General features: G+C 42.4%; 2 protein-coding genes across 2 annotated transcripts; one reads left to right on the forward strand and one right to left on the reverse strand.

Moving 5' to 3' along the window:
* Positions 1-5,264: 5,264 nt before the first annotated feature.
* Positions 5,265-9,993, reverse strand: zic2a (zic family member 2 (odd-paired homolog, Drosophila), a). The gene is made up of 3 exons (XM_032568095.1): positions 8,056-9,993; positions 6,732-6,895; positions 5,265-6,489 (listed from the first exon to the last, which is right to left on the reverse strand). The coding sequence occupies exons 1-3, from the start codon at positions 9,032-9,034 to the stop codon at positions 6,295-6,297; spliced, it is 1,338 nt and encodes a 445-aa protein (XP_032423986.1). The 5' UTR covers positions 9,035-9,993; the 3' UTR covers positions 5,265-6,294.
* Positions 9,994-13,424: 3,431 nt separating this feature from the next.
* Positions 13,425-18,017, forward strand: zic5 (zic family member 5 (odd-paired homolog, Drosophila)). Its single transcript, XM_032568638.1, has 2 exons — positions 13,425-15,287; positions 17,380-18,017. The coding sequence occupies exons 1-2, from the start codon at positions 14,234-14,236 to the stop codon at positions 17,829-17,831; spliced, it is 1,506 nt and encodes a 501-aa protein (XP_032424529.1). The 5' UTR covers positions 13,425-14,233; the 3' UTR covers positions 17,832-18,017.
* The last annotated feature ends 284 nt before the right edge of the window (positions 18,018-18,301 follow it).

Genomic DNA, 18,301 nt, shown 5'->3' on the forward strand with positions numbered 1-18,301 from the left:
GAGTTGCCCCCAGGGGGGCACAGGCCTGGCCTGTGTAAACATCAAAGGAGTCAAGGTAAAACGGCATGTTTACAGGTGGGAGGAAATTGGAAGTTTCCTCACCCTTGCTTGCTTTGAATAGAAAAGGAAGTCTTTAATATGTCTGTGGAGATTCAAGGTGCTATACTTTCAAAAAAATGTCGTCCCTGCATATCTTGTCACATGTTCCTCTCTTTTGCACCTGTGCAAAGAAGCACATAAGCTGTGAGTGCATGGGCAGAAAATCAGCAACATTATCCGGTGTGTGTCTCCTGGTTTCTTTGTGTTCTGCGTGCGGATAATTGCACTTTGATGGTACACCTGCTCCTGTTCTGAAGCGCCTTGGCTGAAAAAGAAAAAAAAAAGGAGGTACCTGGAAATGTCTCCTCCTAGCAGCACATTACCTACTGAGGTGAATAAACAGAGCAGGCAGGTTGCTGTATGGGAGCCATATTGAGAACCTTGCTGCAAAAGCACCAGCAGGGAAGGATGCTGAGTTTTTGAGGGATTAGTGAAATTCTAACACTTTTTCTCTGTCTCTCTCTCTCTCTTTCTCTCTCTCTCATCTTTTTGGTGGGGGGAATCCACAACAATGAGCGCACCTCGGTCGAGCTTGAATATGTCATTTACTCTGCACCTCTCCACTTTGTGTGTCTCTGTGTGCATGAGAGGACCAGTCGAGCCAAGCGTTCTGCATGAAAGGGAGAGCGTTTAGCTTTTGAGGCTATTTGTGCTTCTGACTCTGTGGTGTTTGTGTCCGATGGGAGGCGCCTGCGCCAGCTTCCTTAAAGGAGTGAGGAGGGGTGGTGGTGGTGGTGGTGGGGATAGAGGGGTGGGGGTTTGTTTGTTTCTCCGCCGTGCCAGGAGAAGTGACAGCCATTCCGGCTCTTTCACTCAAACACATTCATCTGTGTGAGAAAGAAAAAGGCGGCCGCTGAACCTCAGATGAAAGGCCATGGGAGCTGCGCTGCACAGGAAGGCAGACTGTACATGGACTTCAGTGCAAGCACAACATGAGCAGCAGCGTCACGGAGACAGACAGACAGATGGAAGCAGAAAGAAAGGAGGACAGAAAGATAAAAAAGGGGACAGTAATTTCAGAAAAATAAGTTTTTATTTATTCTCAGAATTTTTTTGAATCACAATAAAATCATATATATATATATATATATATATATATATATATATATATATATATATATATATATATATATATATATATATATATATATATATATATATACTTTAACTTACTTTTAAGATAAAAGCAATGGGGGAAAAAAGAAGAAAGGAAACATGTGACAGTGGTGCAACTTGCACTACTTTGTACAGTGGAAGCACTTTAAAGAAACTGAGTATTTCCACTTCATGCAATGTTTGTATGTTGTTACGCAGAGTCGTTCTGCTGCACTCTGCACTCCTCCTGCCATGACTCATCCGGAATGAGAGCGCGCTGGTCGTAAATGTGTGCACACGAACTTATAACTTTTTATTATGTTTTCCTCATTTCTCCATGATATTTTTTTTTTGTAAGATGTTGTTGTAATTCTTTTATTGTCTTCTCTGTAAATTATATGGGGATTGGTCTTGTTTCTGCATTTACGGACCTGAATTTCCTAATAAAGCTGGACTGAATGAGGACCACACTAAAAGCTCTGAGCTTCTATTGTAAAATAAAAATAATAATTGAAATAAAAGCTATATAACCTTAAACACCTGAGTGACTGAATAACTCACCAAGATTTTTTGTCTATGAAATGTATCTCACTGCGTTGTACTATTTGGCTTTTGCGGGTTATTTTAAGGAAAATCAGGTGACAACGGCTCTGTGTAAATATTCCCCCTCCACACGTATTCACTCGGGCACACTCGAATTCAATTAAAGGATGTGGCGTTTGTTTTAAAAGTTTTCTTTGAAAACATGCACACCTACGATTTTTTTTTTTCTGCAATGCCTCTGTTGTTCCTTGCTGGGAGAGACGAGGGAGGGATTTGGGAAGTCTGGCATTGTGAAAATTAATTTGGCTGAGGAGACAAGAATTTCTAAGGGCCGCCCCCACAGGTAAGCAAAAAAAATAAAAAGAATAAAAATAAATAAATAGACATATAGAGATGGTTTGAGCTTGGACAGGTTTTGAGGGGGGGAAAACAAAGCAGCATAACAGAAATTAGGTTTAGCGCTTGGAGTTTGAGCGAGAATGCGTTTCCAACAAATGGCTAAATCTCTAAATGTATATTTCGTTCAAATTACCCTCCTAAATACCTATTTTTTTAGTTTAAAATGCCCAGCGTAGTCCCTGCTTCGTTCTGAAGGTTGCTCCTGGTTTATTTTAACAACCCCGACATCTTGTAAATCCACAGTTAAACTTTTATTTTATTTTCACAAGATAAAAAGTCAAATTTAGACTTCCGCGCCACAGACTGTCACTCAGTCCCTTTTCCTCTGCACCTTTTGAGTGAACACATTAACGTGTCACACGCTTAAAAAGGCAAGAGGCCAATTTTTAATTAACGAGAACAATAAAGGGGAGGGGGGGAGGCGAACCCGATAGACCTGTGACTGAACACTTCCCATATTAAAACGAGACGTCGTGGCAAGTTTCAACATTTTGAAGCAATAAAATTATCTGATTGACCTGGGCGCATAAAAACGAACGAATTCAGGTATTTTTGGTCTTTTGCCTCTTCCTGCTTCTTAACTTGCATCTTATTTATATATATATATATATATATATATATATATATATATATATATATATATATATATATATATATATATATATATATATACATACATATATATACATACATACACGGCCAAAATACAAAAGTACCACATATCCATTCAAGAAATGGATATGTGTACCGACCCTGCCCCTGTCAAGATGATCATCAATATGTTCCTGTGATATTAGGCTCTGTGACAGCCCAACGTCTCCTGCTTCCCCTCCGTCACCCACATTAAGCAGGCCCAACACTCATCGCCTCTGACGTATGATAGGTGCGCACGCAGTGGCATATGTGGCAGTGATTAAATAGCTTTTCATCGTTCTTTCCCGCTGGTCTCGCTGAACGCATCTGTCATATTTTTGACATGATTCATAAAAATTGTAAAAAATCAGGGTGATCCCTTTTTTTTTTTTGCTTGTTTGTTTGTATACAATTGCACGCAGTTTAAAACCATTTAAGCTTCTGAGTTTAATTAAATTAATATTTCGCTCATATAATGAGAAGAAAACTGTTGCGAAACTTTTACAACTTTTTTCTTTATTTTTATTTTTGTTTAATTGTATTTATTTAGTTGTGCAATCTTAAAACTAAAAAAAAGAACAAAAAAATAACTTTCGACGTATTAATTTATTAATTTTTGTTCACTAATTAAGCCCGACCGGAACTCTCAAATGACCTTTCGTGATCTCTAGAATCTAACTTTGGCCCAGTGAGGCAGCGGTTTTCTTCCGTATTTACAGTATGGCATCCTTACAGTACAAACAACCGCGTACAAAGAGCAGTAAGAAGTATAAGGAAACAAAAAAAAAAAAAATGGCGCTTCCTTTCTCTGCGGATCAATATCAGCGCAGCAGGAGCCGAACAGGAACCGACATCGACGCACTGTTGTTGAGCTGACCTTTCCCACTCTCCACGGGTCATACCTTCGCTCAGCCGAGGAGGTCAGCCGGCCCGTTACTAAGGGAGGCGATTTCAAGCTGCTATATATATATATATATATATATATATTTGATATATATATATATCAAATATTTCAAGTCCAATACTTCATACGTGCGCCTCTTGCGGAAAATAGTTTAAGTTGCACATTTTCTACTTTAAAAAAAAAAAATCAAATCAGAAAATTTCGAGAAGAAATAGGGGGCGGGGGGACTCTCCTCCCAATTTAGACTGGAAAATATGTATATTATTATTATTTTTTTAAATGCACGTGCTACGGCATTTTTAGTGGCTTCTGACAGATTTTCGTTGAGATCAGAGCATCTTCCCTGGAGATACCACCAACCCGGTTTTATTTACTATACATGCGCTCCGTGAGCCAAGTAATGTGAGCAGCTTGTACAACAAGAGACAGCGTCGCCTGCAGTCAAGCATCTCCGTGAGGCAGAGTGCCACTTGCTGCTGCTGCTTGTGCTGCAGAGAACCGGCCCGCAAGATAACAAGTCCCCCAAGTCTGCGTGCTCAACAAGAATGCAGACCACTTATTCCTACAGAAGCGTGCGAAAAACATCAAACAACACGGCATTAAACGCGACAAAAGGTTATTTCCATCCTCATCCTATTTATAGTCTTAATTTCGGCCTACTTTGGCCACTTTGTAAAGCGCCATCTGTTCGAATAAAAGAAGAAGAAAAGAACGTGTTGCTTTGCAATTATGCTGAATCACAGCAGCTAAAACTCACACACACGCACAGCTCAAAGAAAGAAAAAAAAGCCCCGAAGCAGAATTAATAACATGAAGTTTGGAAATAAAAAATGTTAAACCAACAGGTTTAATTCACTTCGAGGACTTAAATCGCGACTACAGCAGATGCAATTCCACGAGAACTCTACAAACATGCAATCCATAAGCAGCAATGGAGAATCTATGTCAGCCAAATGCAGTTCAGGTTGATTTAACTCCAGTCCAACCATCCAGCCCCCATTCAGATGCAACTATGCACAGTACATTTTGATCCTACTTATTAGCGCAGCACAATCAAAGTCAGCTGGTTCGAGGACAATCTGCTACACAGGCCAAAAAAAAAAAAAAAAAAACACAAACGACTGAGCTCAGTCAAGTTCAAGTTCATGGCTGGTTCCCATCAAAGATCCGCTGCTCTCTGATGTGGAGGTTTTAGTTATAAGAAGCTGAGATTTTAAATCAAGCCACTAGCTGAAACTTTACAGACTTGGTCATACAAACTAAGCAGCATCCACAAGTGTTCACTGACTGCTCTCAGGTTGGCTTCATTTAAAATGATGGAAAATGATATGTTCTCTCTCTCTCTCTCTTTCTCTCTAAATTGGATTTGAAAGAGCGTGCACCCCAAGAAGCATGCACGCTGCTTATAGAGCCTGTCAGCATCCATCGTGATGCAAACCTGAATATTATAATTGAAACCTCAAGCATTTCTGGAAGGCCCTAATCCATTCTAAAGGTAGATGCCAAACAGCATGCAGCTCAAACACCAAACACCAGCAGCCAGCGACGTTAACAAAAACAAAACAAACAAAAAAAAACTATGACAAAAGGATTATTAAGCACTTGCAACACCTTTTTATTATATTTGTAAGCAGTAAAATTCTTATCACAATTAAAGGAAGGAAACACCTCTTAAAACTTTGAACAAAAAAATTAGCACAGAACGAAACAACTGCCCGTGTTTGTAGCTCGTCATTGTACATATTTATAGGTAAAGAAACATTCTTTTTATAAATACTGTTTCATCTGTAGCAAGTAAATACCATAATTTAATTACAAATGGATAAATATGGCAGCTGATATTTACAACAAAAAGAAAGGAAAGGGTGTGTGGGTAGAGAACAAAAAAAAAGACAAACAAAAAAAAAAACAAAAAAAAAAAACAAATTGAAAAAACGACACAACGTTTATTTGACCTCACAATCTTTCCAGATAGTGTTTTCTCCTTTTTTTTCCCTTCTTCTGCTTCTTCTTTTTCTTCTTCACAATTCAAACTTGCAAAGCACAAAACATCACAAGTTAAGCCCCAGCAAACTAAAATATACATTCACGATCATGATTATTGTGGTCTGTTGGGAGTTAGAAGGTTAACTTTGGCACTCTCTCCAGTTTATAGATGTTTTAGTATAGTACAATCAGTTTGCCTCAGGATCACAATATTCAACAGTATTGTACAGATTTTAATGGTAATATGTGCACTAAGATTCCAGTTAGAGAAACAGCTACCTGAAGGAACATCTATACACCAAAAGACTTGACAAAACTACCACAACCAAATGGGAACGTGGATTTTTTTTTTCATTTTCTCCTTTTAAGTTCCTATTTACAGTATGAAACACACCCTCTAAGGTTTATTTATTATACACATTTTCCTCTGTTGGTCATCATCATCGTCCTGCCTGGTGGACAATAACATACAAAATAAATGTTGTTTTTTTTTGTTTTTTTTTTGCGTGTGTGTCTCTAAATAAAAAGTATATCCTGTGGAATGCCCCAGTGCTGTGAAGTGTGTGTGGCTTCGTTTTATTTTTTTTATTTTTATTTTTTTGTTCTTTTTGTTGTTGTTGTTTTCGAGCTCAGTCCTACACATACCATTCACTGAAATTGGAGGACAGGCCACTGTGGCTGGTGGTGTTGTGCACAGCTGAGGCTGGGGACAGGGTGGTGTTGCTTTGGGTCTCGGTGGTGGGGGACACCAGGCCCGGGGGTGTGGACGATTCGTAGCCGGAGCTTGCAGCTGGCGATGAATCTGACGCAGATGGAGCGGACTCGTGGACCTGGCCGATGAGAGAATAAGAAGAATCAAGCATTTGAAGATAAAACAAGAAGATGCACAAAAATAATAATAATAAAAAAAAAAACAGGCAGATGTTGGCATTTGCAAACAGCTGACAAAAGTCTCAGTTATTACGATGCAAATTCTGAGACACAACCAGAGATTTGATTATTGACATCATAGTGTACACGCACACACACACACACACACACACACCCCGTTTAATAAGCCAGATATATTTACCTTCATGTGTTTTCGCAGTGAGCTGGGGTGTGTGTAGGACTTGTCGCACATTTTGCACAGGTATGGCTTGTCCGACGTGTGGACGTGCATGTGTTTCTTTCGGTCGCTGCTGTTGGCGAATCTTCTGTCACATCCCTCAAACTCGCACTGGAAAGGTTTCTCTCCTGCAGAAGAAAAACAACAACCAGATAGGAGTCAGATGTCTATTTTTTTTTTTTTAATCAAATCGCCTCAGGTGTTGCATTGATGTAGGTAAAACAACAAGATTTGTGCGTAAAAATCCCCCCCCCCCCCCCTCTCTCTCTCTCTTCCTAGCAGTGGTGTCTAAAGTTTAGGCAGCTGTTTTTAAAACGAGTGTGGATAAAGGAGGAGGAGGAGGGGGTGAGTTGGAAGACTTATTTAGCCTAAATAATGCGCATAGTGATTTAGGAAAGGGGGGGTTGGGGGTGGGAAGGCCGTTGTCGATGGGGCCTTCACACTGGAGGCATACCATTTGGTGCGAAGACAATAAAAATCTAATTAGCAAGTGATCAATTTCATGTAACCCCCCTTCCCCCCAGAAAATGCGTTCAAATGCGGTAACAAAAAAAAAAAAAAAAAGTGTCTGATAATGGCCCAGTCTAGCACCTCAGCTCATATCTGAAGGGGCGCAAACAAAAGGCTTTCCCCCTGCTGCTGCTGCTGCTGCTGCTGGGATCCGCAACAACTAGATGCACGAGTCGAGATCGAAATATTTAATTAATAAAGCCCAGATAAAACGCTACGGGGAGAGGAGCGCAGCGGAGGAGATAAGCGCTATTAAAGCTGATGCGATTTACTACACTAGCCGGGGCTGCTCGGCTGCGCACGCAAAGCGCTCCCACCGTTCTCACTGACCCATTTCTACTGGACGTTAAATAAAAAGTAAACAGCACCAGTTCGGAATCATTCGGTGCGACTGGGAGGAGGAAAGGAGGGGAGGGGGGGAGACCTGCTTTAACATCCGATAGAATAGTTATAAAAGAGTCCAATGAGAGCACGTTCAGCGGTTAAAAATGAATGATAGCCGCTTCGGTTCTAAATCTTACTTTGTTACTACGACTTTAGTAGCCTAGGATAGTCGCTCTTAATCAGATTCTGTCGTGAGTTTCTGACGGCAAGACGCGGTTAGATGACATGAAAAATAGCAGCACACGCAGGCCAATAGCAATTACACAAATCCTAATTGTTTAAATCAATTTACAGGTAATTCCCGGAGGTACTATTTTTAAATCTAAGATCCCCCCCCCCCCCCCCCCCCCCCCACACACACACACCCACGCCGTGGTTAAAATTAGGGGCCTACCTGTGTGCGTTCTCTTGTGGATCTTCAAGTTTTCCGAGCGGGCGAAGACCTTGCCGCAGCCGGGGAAGGGGCACGGGAAGGGCTTCTCCCCCGTGTGAACGCGAATGTGGTTCACCAGTTTGTATTTCGCCTTGAACGGCTTGCTCTCCCGGGAGCAGTCCTCCCAAAAGCAGATGTGGTTGGTCTGCTCCGGCCCGCCGACGTGCTCCACGGAGACGTGCGTGACCAGCTCGTGCATGGTGCTGAAAGTTTTGTTGCAGCACTTCTTGGGGTTGCTCAGCTGCTCCGGGTCGATCCACTTGCAGATGAGCTCCTGCTTGATGCACTGCTGCCTCATGTAGCGGAAAAAGGCACCCGGGTGATGGTGGTGGTGGGCTGCCATGTTCATGCCCATGTTCATATTCATGGAGCCGTACTGGTTGTGCAGCTGCGCGGCCGAGTACGGGTCGGTCCTCGGGCTGGAGACCTGGTGGTACTGCTCGGAGCGCCCGAAAACTTCACCCGGCAGTCCGAGCCTCATCTGGCCGTTCAGGACGTTCGGGGAGCCGTGGGAGCCGTGCTGGTCGTGGATCCCGGGGAAGAGAATGTGGCTCTGAGTGTCTGTGTGGGAGTGATGAAGGGACCCCGCCGTGGGGCCAAAAATAGCGTGCTGGCCGCTCGCCGGAGAGGATTCTCCGAAGCCGCGGCTGCGAAAGAGAAAGTCCCTGGTGGAGTTGAAAGGGGAGCTCGCGTACGACGTGACATGGGCGGCGTGGGCCCCCAGAGCCGCAGCGGGGTAGCCCGGCGCCTGGCTGGTGAAGGCAGAGCTCTGTCCCGGGGAGAGATCGTGGTTCAGCTTGAACGCACCCATGTGCGCGGAGTCTACAAAGCTGTTCTGCGCCAAACTCAAGTCTCTGTCCTGCATCTCGCTCGCAGAGTGATGCCTGGCGAACGTACCCACTCCCAGTCCGGGGAACTGGTGGCCAGCATCAAGTAACATGTTTTATTATTGTTATTATTTATTTTACGAAACCAGCGTAGATGTCTTCCTTTTTTTATTATTACAGTAAGAAGAAAGATAAAAAAAAAAAAAGATCAAATGTTGACACGCAACGATGCAACTTCCAGCTTTGGAAACACCATATCAGGCGTGAATCAAAAGCGCTTCTCCGCGCATAACTAAAAGATTTCAATTTAACTATCAAGGGGGGGAAAAAATCTAATTTACATGGGATCGAAAAATCCAAACGAAAGTGAAGGATTCCCTTGTGTCCTCTCCTCCTGGCTGTGCTTTAGTGAAACTAAGAAGAAGAAGAAAAATACTGTTCGATCAAAACAATTATCTAATTAGACGCCTTCTGCGCACGCCGAGCGAGAGTGTTTGGAGCATCTCAAGAATTAAAAAAAAAAGAAAAGAAAAGGGAAAAAAACATTCACCGCGGTCCAGTTTGGGCACGGATTTATGTCTCTGGCTCGGAACGAGCGCTTTATCGGCGGAGGGTCCCTGTTTCTCCGTGGACTGGCTCTACCTCCTCTTCCGCCCCCTTTAACTGGAGCCCGTTCTCTCCTTCCGCGCAGTCTCATTGGCCACCGCGCCTCATCAATCCCAGGTGCCCCTCCAATGGCAGGTAGAGCTCTGGCGACTTAATAGCGCAACGCCATTTTTCCAAGCAAACGATTACCGCCTACTTTTTAGGGTCGAAGATTTTCTCTTCCCCCCCAAACCCCATGTTTCTTTTGAGCAGGCTTAGGGGATCACGACAAGGGAGAAGAGAGCGCGTTTTTTTGTTTTTTTGGGTTTTTTTGTTGTCTTGTTATTGTTGATATTTTTAGGGTGTTACGCTGGTCATGGCAGTGAATGATAAACAATTTGTTAGATAGAAAAATAGTGATGTACTTGTTTAATCCTGCCAAAATCTGGCGCAGCAGCTCTGCGTATTTCTAAATGTATTCCAAGTTTAGCAAGACACATGTTACACAACGTCGATAGATAGATAGATAGATAGATAGATAGATAGATAGATAGATAGATAGATAGATAGATAGATAGATAGATAGATAGATAGATAGATAGATAGATAGATAGATAGATAGATTTGATTGATTGATTTGATTGGAATTTCAATCCAGCACAAACCAGCACATAATAAAGTTATAGGTAATACTCCTTTAAATCTTAAAAGCATCAGCTATCTGATGAGACCAAAGTTGAACTTTGTGGTCTAAAAGAAACAAGACACAAAACCTTCCTAACACAATTCTCCATAGCAACATATAGTCACATAAACATTTGCAGACAGATTCACAACCCCTTCAGACCCATTCAAAGGACCTATATACGTCTATATTTAGATGACACCAAATTTGAACTTTGACCCCTATACGCACAACCGCCACCATCACGGGGAAACATGATGGTGGCGGCATCATAATGCTGAGGGGATGCCACTGCAGATAGACTCAGTTGACAAAGCAGAATTGTGTGGCTCCATGTGGATTCCAGTGGCTTCCCAAACGACCACAACTGGATTATGTCGTGGTTCTCCAGTTTTCACGCTACAAACCACCGGTGCTTGTTGCTGGCGCTTTAATGTTAATGGTTCTGCGTAGGGCTGCTTCTGCTGCTTCCCTCTGCGGTTCCCGGCAGCCACCACACCAAATGAAGTCGCATGTTAGTGGTGGTGAACAGCAAACGGATCAAAGCGAGTCCTCGGTGGTCTGTAAATCTGAGGCTGTTTTTGGATGAAACGTGTCGTATTGACATTGCTTTAGTCTCATCCTAAAATCTGGCTGAAAAATAGGTTCAGACAATTGTTTTCTTCTTCTCCTTCTTCTTCTTAAGCCTGCGTTTTCCTGGCAACTTTCCACTCAGTCTGAGCCGAAACGGTTAACACACACGCCATACATCACAGCTGCTCATTCGCTCCCCAAAGCCAAAAAGGAAGTTTACTTACATTTTCACCACATAAAAATCCATGCAGGCTCCCTTGTCCATTTCACCACAGAGGAGCCCTCTGTCAGTCTCGACTCTAAGGACTCTGGGCGACAAATAACGGTGAAAGCCTAGGGAAAGTATTTTTTTTTTTACTTTTTTTTTTTTCTTCTTTAAAATTGTGTCTCCTGGCTCGAAGTTAACGGGGGGAGGCTGGGCCACTGTGTGTGCGCCATTCTCCCAAGTCTATTTCAACCCGCACCACAGGAAACGCAGGAGCTGATCCAAGTTCAAAGTCACGTCTGCCGACCCCTATAAGAAGTTCTTTATTTTTGTGGGAAAACCAGGGAGCATTCCCCAGATAGAGAGAAAGGCATAAAGAAAATTAAAAAAAAAAAAAAAAAAAAGAAGAAGAAAAAGGAAAAAAATCAATAGGGGAAGGCTGCAGCTCTCTTCTAGCTGAAGGAAAAGAAAGAAGAAGAAAAAAAAAAAGAGGGTCTGGCCCATTGCAAAATCCCCCCAAAGAGCAGTATTTCAACAGGTTATTAGAGGCACTATATTACACATTGAGAGCCGTTCTGCAGATGTAGTGCCATAAATCACTGGAAATGTGAGTCAAAATGGGAAGTGAGAGCTCACGGAAAGCAGTGACAGCCTCAGCACTGCGTGCGCGGAAACGCCATCAATAAAACCTGCAATCTTGATCACATAAGGGGCGCTCCGGCTGCGTTATTATACGGAACGTTCCTCCTCTCTGTTGGCCCGACAGTATCAATATGTTGACACGTTGGAAGGTTACTTGTGTGGCTTCGGCGACCTTGCGTTTCATGGATGTTTGACCTCTGACCCGTTAAGACCACATATGCCGCCCCTTGACTCCTTTTGGTAAAATAACCCAGTTTATGACAAAGCGTCTTTGTTTTAGAGGGAAAGAGAGGGTCTCTGGTGCCCCCCCTCCTCACCCCCAATCCTTATTCTTCTTACTGAGTCTGAGACATCGTCAGCTTTCAGGTGATAAAGGAACTATAAGTCAAACAGTTATTAACTCAAAAAGCAAACATTTGTGCCTTAATTTCTGCTCGAAAAAAAAACAAAAGAGGAAATTCTACCCCAGCTTGCAGTCATGCATAAACCAAAACTTGTGTGCGTAAATCGCCCAGCAATTCCAGTGACAAATTTTATAACCAAAATCAGATTTTTTATTTTTTTTTAAGTGTGTTTATGGATCACGTCTACATTTATTGGGGCTTGGGAAGCAAAGCTTGCAGAAAAATCATAAACAATGCTCCAGCTGCTCCTGTGTGTTTTATGGGCTCCCATGAAGCAAAGAGCTCTTTTGGAGCTGATAGAACGTATTTATTTATTTTTTACTACATAACAGCTCGTACAAAAAGGGTATAATTTATTTTACTTCATTTTATTTTTTTTTGGGAACTTTCAAATTCTAGGATAAAATACCAAATTAAAATAGAGTCACTCTTGAATTGAAATTAAGTTAAATGACCGTTATAGCACTTTATTTATTTATTTATTTATTTATTTATTTATTTATTTATTTATTTATTTATTTATTTATTTATTTATATCTAAAGATACACACAAATATATATTTATTATAGGAACTAATTACAAAGTGCATCAGTCACTTTCAGCCTGTGGTGCCCTTGTATAAGTTTGAATTGAGTCAAACATTTTTTATAGAAAATTATGAATTTGACGTCATCTACTGACTGAGTGGGCAAAAAAAAAAAAAAAAAAACACTTTTGGGGTATTTTGCAGTTTCATTGCTGCCCACACATTGTCAGTTGCAACACAGGGATCAACAGTTTTTACGGTGTGTTACTGTAGTTCAGAAAGAAGGAGAAAGAACACATCTGTGATAGGTGGATATTATCATCTAAAACAGGGACGTGTAGCGTCACAGTACAAGTTGGAGTTGAAGAAGTAAATAAAAACATTTCATAAAAACTTTTACAAAAGGTGCACAGGGTTAAATGTGACGAGATTCTTTTTTTTTTTTTCCCCAGAGGAAATTGAAATTGATGATGGGGTGAAGATATAATAAAAGAGTCATTAAATAAGTATGTACAATTTTATAGCAGCGTAGCTGTGGTTCTACTTACTTCTGCGTGGTTAAAGGCAGATTTAGTAACCCCAGATTCACACTTGATTACATTTGAAGAGCAGAAACTGGGATATTGAGGATATTAATAACATCCGGTTAAGAATAGCAAAACCTGGAATGTGAAAAAAATTATTTTTTAAAATAATTACAATTTTATTTTCTACTGAATTATATGTAACTGTCATTTGTTTTTTGTTGTCCCTGTGCATTTATTTATTTATTTAGTTATCACTGTCATTTTATACTTTAGATTGGCGTGTAATGTTTAAATCTTTTTTTTTTTTTTTGTATTTTTCCACTCGTGCGCTATGGTCGTGTTCTATGTTTTTGTCTTTGTTTGTTTGTTTGTTTGTTTTGGGGGTTTTTTTTGGAAGATCTTGTTTACCAAAATTCCTGGATATTAAATAGATTTTTCTTTAAAAAAAATAAAAAAGGACCCCTGGTGTGTGTGCGTGCGTATTTTCCCCACTCTCTTCTACAGTCTAGTTGTCATTTTACCATCTTATACAAAAACAAGCATCTGGTTTATTTATTTATTTATTTATTTATTTATTTATTTATTTATTTATTTTTTGGCAGAATTATAGAGAGGCATTTGGAAACACCACCTCTCGGGGTGAACTGGAATGCACTTGTCGCGTAAACTGATATTTCGGTCATCCACACACGCACCGGCATCAGTAAACACACACACACACGCGCGCACACATAGAGAAAGAGAGAGAGAGAGAGAGGGAGGGAGAGAGAGAGGGGGAGAGAGAGAGAAAGAGAGACGCACAAACCAGATCCGCTCGGTAACTTTGTGAGTACAACTTTTTGGAGTCAACAGCGATAAAGAGAGTGAGGGGGCGGAACCCTGCTGAGCCCCTGCGCTGAACGACAGCCAATCGCTTCGTTCTCCTAACTGCCAGTCACCGAAATCCGTCCAATACCCGCAGTGCCATTTCTAAACTGTATTCCCCACTGTGTCCTCCAACTGTTGTATGTTCTGCCAATCGCTTGAGGACAGAGTGGGGAAAGGAGCAAGCAGAGTTAGAAGCCGGACAAAAGAACTTATAGAACCCTTATGTACATGTTTTCCTCATGTTTTAGAGCGCAAAAGCAGCTGCGGTGAGCGCGGATGGACTTGTGTGTGTAAGTTATGGAACCCCCTTTAAGCAAGAGGAACCCGGCGATAAGATTAGCGGATTTGGCAGCAACTCAGCCCCTTCCTCATCAGAATATGACAGGCTTCCCGGGGCTAGGGGGGCATCACCCTCTCTCCCACCATGCCCACCTCCACCCTGGGGAGCTGGGCAACGACCCCGGAGTGGCACTCACTCCATTTGGACCCGAGCACATGGCACAGACAAATGCTCTCAAACTTAGCCCGTCTCAGCACATTCAGAGCCATCCCGAAGCCCAGACCGCGGCATCTTTTACTCCCGCTCAGACCACAGTGGGTTTCCCCGTGGCTCACCCCCACTCAGGCTACTCAAGCAGCAGGGACTTCATCCTCAGGAGAGAACTCTCAGCCTCTGCTATGCATGCACTTGGCGACCAGCATAGTTCCGCCTCCTCCCCTCATCACCATGGCATGTTCATCTCGCCAACAGGTGCTTACGGGCACGCGGAAAGTGGGGCCCATTCACTTTTCACTGGACTCCACGAGCAGGCGTCCCCGGGCGCCCACCACCACCATGCCCTCAACGGGCAGATGCGCCTGGGTCTACCGGGGGACATCTACGGCAGGCCGGAGCACTTCGGGCACAGGCCGGAGCACTACGGCGCGTCCTCCCTGCACAGCTACAACTCCATGAACCTCAACGTCAACATCGCCGCCGCCGCAGCCGCTCCTCACGGAGCCGCGGGGGCGTTTCTGAGATACATGCGGCAGCCCATCAAGCAGGAGCTCATCTGCAAGTGGATCGACCAGGAGCAGAGCCAGAAGAAGCCCTGCTCGAAGACCTACAGCACCATGCACGAGCTGGTCAACCACGTCACGGTGGAGCACGTCGGCGGACCCGAGCAGAGCACGCACGTCTGCTTCTGGGAGGAATGTCCGCGGGAGGGGAAGGCTTTCAAGGCGAAGTACAAACTGATCAACCACATCCGAGTTCACACCGGGGAGAAGCCGTTCCCTTGTCCGTTCCCAGGATGCGGGAAGGTGTTCGCCAGGTCGGAGAACCTCAAGATCCACAAGAGAACGCACACAGGTCTGTAAAGCATGCTTTTCTGCGTCCAAAACTTCGAAAAAAAAAGATCGCTGAGCATTTGCAGTGTTTGTTCACCTCGTGCGTAATTGCGCACAGATGGAAGTAAAACATTTAACGCAAGAAAAAAAAAAAGAAAAAGTAATTGAGAAGTAAACATTAATTACGCCTCTTCTTTAATATTAACTTTTTTCCCCCGGCTCACTGGTCCAGGCGCCAGGAGGAGGCGTGAAAGGAAAGGATTAGAGCATATGATTTGTAAAACGTGCTTACGTACATACTACTGCACGCGTAAATGTAATTGTCCTCGGGCGTAGGACGCTTTACGCCATAGCAGTTCAGATAGACTAGGATCCAAATAGAGTGCATGCAACTGAATGCAAAGCAGTTCATAGTTGACCTGATAAGATGCTTTTGGATAAGAATTGGACAGTTTCTCTTTTAAACATGCCTTATATGGCGTTTGTTATGAATAGTTCCTCTGTACAGAGATCATATATATATATATATATATATATATATATATATATATATATATATATATATATATATATATATATATATATATATATATATATATAGGCTGCACAGCACTGTTGCCTTGCAGCAAGAAGGTACTGGGTTCGATTCCGGCCCGGGGTCTTTCTGCACGAAGTTTGCATGTTCTCCCTGTGCATATGTGGGTTCTCTCCGGGTACTCCGGATTCCTCCCACAGTCTACAAATATGACTGTCAGGTTAATTGGTGTTCCTAAATTGGCGACCTGTGCCTCTGGCCGGGAACATCAGCTGGAGATAGGCACCAACACCTCCTGACCCCACTAGGGACAAGGGTGTAAGAAAATGTATGGTGTATATATATATATATATATATATATATATATATATATATATATATATATATATATGGGTGATCAGGACGTGACACCCTTTTTAAAGACAGCAGGGTAGATATTATGGTAAACATCGCGAGAACAGTGTGTTCTACCTGTGAACAATATGTGTTTGGGTCTGCAGTCAGATAAAAAAGACTGCGTAACGAAAAGGACTCTGCAAAAGCTGTTTTTTTGTTGTTTTTACATTTTTTAAGATTCCTTTTCTAAGTGACATTTCTATGCTTATCCTCGGAGGTTTTGTTGCTGTTCTTATTATTTACTGCTGCTGCTGTTTGTGTTGGAGATAACTGTCTATCCCTGTACTGTCCAAGTACAGGAATACTTGGACGGTATTTTTTTTTTTTTTTAGTTACAGTATTTTTTTTCAGATTAACCTTCCACTAAGTGACTCCCAATTGCTTTAATAGGAGTTTAATATCACTGTTGTTTCTCTCTCTCTCTCTTTTTTAAATTATCTTTTTACGAAATAACTTCTTTGTACCAATTTTGTCTTAATTTTATTCAGATGGATTTTTCTTTTTCCCTCGAGTTAACTTTTTAGAATTATTTTTTAGATTAACTTTCAACTAGTGATGTTTATATGTGAATTTATAATATATCAAAATACCCTTCCTAAGGGGCATTTTCTGTCATTATCTTTAGAGTTTTTCTAATCTTTTGTGATATTTCTTTAAGCTTTTGCGAAAGATGATATCACTATTTCACTGTATCAATAGTGTTACAATTTTAAATATCTTTTATTGACATGAGCCAAAGCTTTCCGGACATAATCAGGTAAAACTTCATGCCGGTAAAAGGAGTATAACATATAAGTCCAGCTTTAAATAGTTTTAAATTGCACACATAAGAACTTGTGCCTCGGGAATAAAGGAAGAAAATGCTGTGCGACATTACACAAGCGTCTCCTGGTGGTCTCCCGAGTGCCTTCCCCCCCACCCTTCTTCCAGCCACATGCAAACATGGAAAACCAGAAGGCCTGGAGGCAATGTTACACGTGTTCAACAGAGGAATGAAGCTAATATGTTGGGATAAGTGGGTGTGAAGCAGCGGATAGGTATTCAGTGGCGGAAAGACCAGCTTATCTTTAAGATTTAACGCTGACAAGTTGTGTTGGAGTAGCTCCAGCGTTCATTTTCTGGGTTTGTTCTGGCAGCTTTCAGACCCACATGATGACTGTGTGCGTTTCTCGTTTGTCCAAAGGAGAGAAACCCTTCAAGTGCGAGTTTGACGGCTGCGATAGAAAGTTCGCCAACAGCAGCGACCGCAAGAAGCACTCTCACGTCCACACGAGTGACAAGCCCTACTACTGCAAGGTGCGGGGCTGCGACAAGTCCTACACGCACCCGAGCTCCCTGCGGAAGCACATGAAGGTGCACTGCAAGTCCCCGCCGCCGCCCCCCTCCTCCACCAACGTCGCCTACATCTCCTCCACGAACACCCTGGTGGCCGACCACAATCTCTCGCCGGGCTCCGAGGCGCACCGGAACCGCTCGGCGAACCTCTCGCCGCAGGTCACCAACCTGAACGAGTGGTACGTGTGCCAGGGGAGCGGGGGTCCCAACCACCTGCACACGCCGTCCAGCGACGTGCCGACGTCGGATTCGGAGGACGAGGACACTTTCAGGGGCTCAGACCCAAGGACGATGCTCTGATTGCCTGTTTACAAGCCGGACCAGACTATAATCAACTCGGCATTGAGTTGACCCCTTTATAAGTACTGGCCACCGACAAATGCAGCTCAACGTTGAAACAGTACAGACTGCAATGCAGGTTGCCAGGAAGAGAGAGAGGATGACCCCCCTGACTATATATATATATATATATATATATATATATATATATATATATATATATATATATATATATATATATATATATATATATGGTATTTTGATACCATATATATATATATGGTAATTGCTTACCATATATTTATGGTAAGCAATTTCGACCATTAATCAGACTTTGTATTTATAGATCACTACTTCAATTTGACTGATTTGACTTTATATTAAATAATTTACACACAGGTTTTTATTAAGTTTTATATTTTGGACTTAAAATAGAATTTTTCAATTGAAAATTTGCCACATTATGTCACACCAGGGGGTGGGAGGGGGAT

The sequence above is a fragment of the Xiphophorus hellerii genome, chromosome 7 (assembly GCF_003331165.1).
Source record: "Xiphophorus hellerii strain 12219 chromosome 7, Xiphophorus_hellerii-4.1, whole genome shotgun sequence".
In the NCBI taxonomy this organism is placed as follows: domain Eukaryota; kingdom Metazoa; phylum Chordata; class Actinopteri; order Cyprinodontiformes; family Poeciliidae; genus Xiphophorus; species Xiphophorus hellerii.

Coding starts and splice junctions, on each gene's coding strand:
- zic2a (XM_032568095.1), bottom strand. CDS start 9,034: ATGTTACTTGATGCTGGCCACCAGTTCCCCGGACTGGGAGTGGGTACG. Junction 6,896..8,055: donor CCACAAGAGAACGCACACAG/GTAGGCCCCTAA, acceptor TTTCTTCTGCAG/GAGAGAAACCTTTCCAGTGC. Junction 6,490..6,731: donor CACTGCGAAAACACATGAAG/GTAAATATATCT, acceptor CTCATCGGCCAG/GTCCACGAGTCCGCTCCATC.
- zic5 (XM_032568638.1), top strand. CDS start 14,234: ATGGAACCCCCTTTAAGCAAGAGGAACCCGGCGATAAGATTAGCGGAT. Junction 15,288..17,379: donor CCACAAGAGAACGCACACAG/GTCTGTAAAGCA, acceptor GTTTGTCCAAAG/GAGAGAAACCCTTCAAGTGC.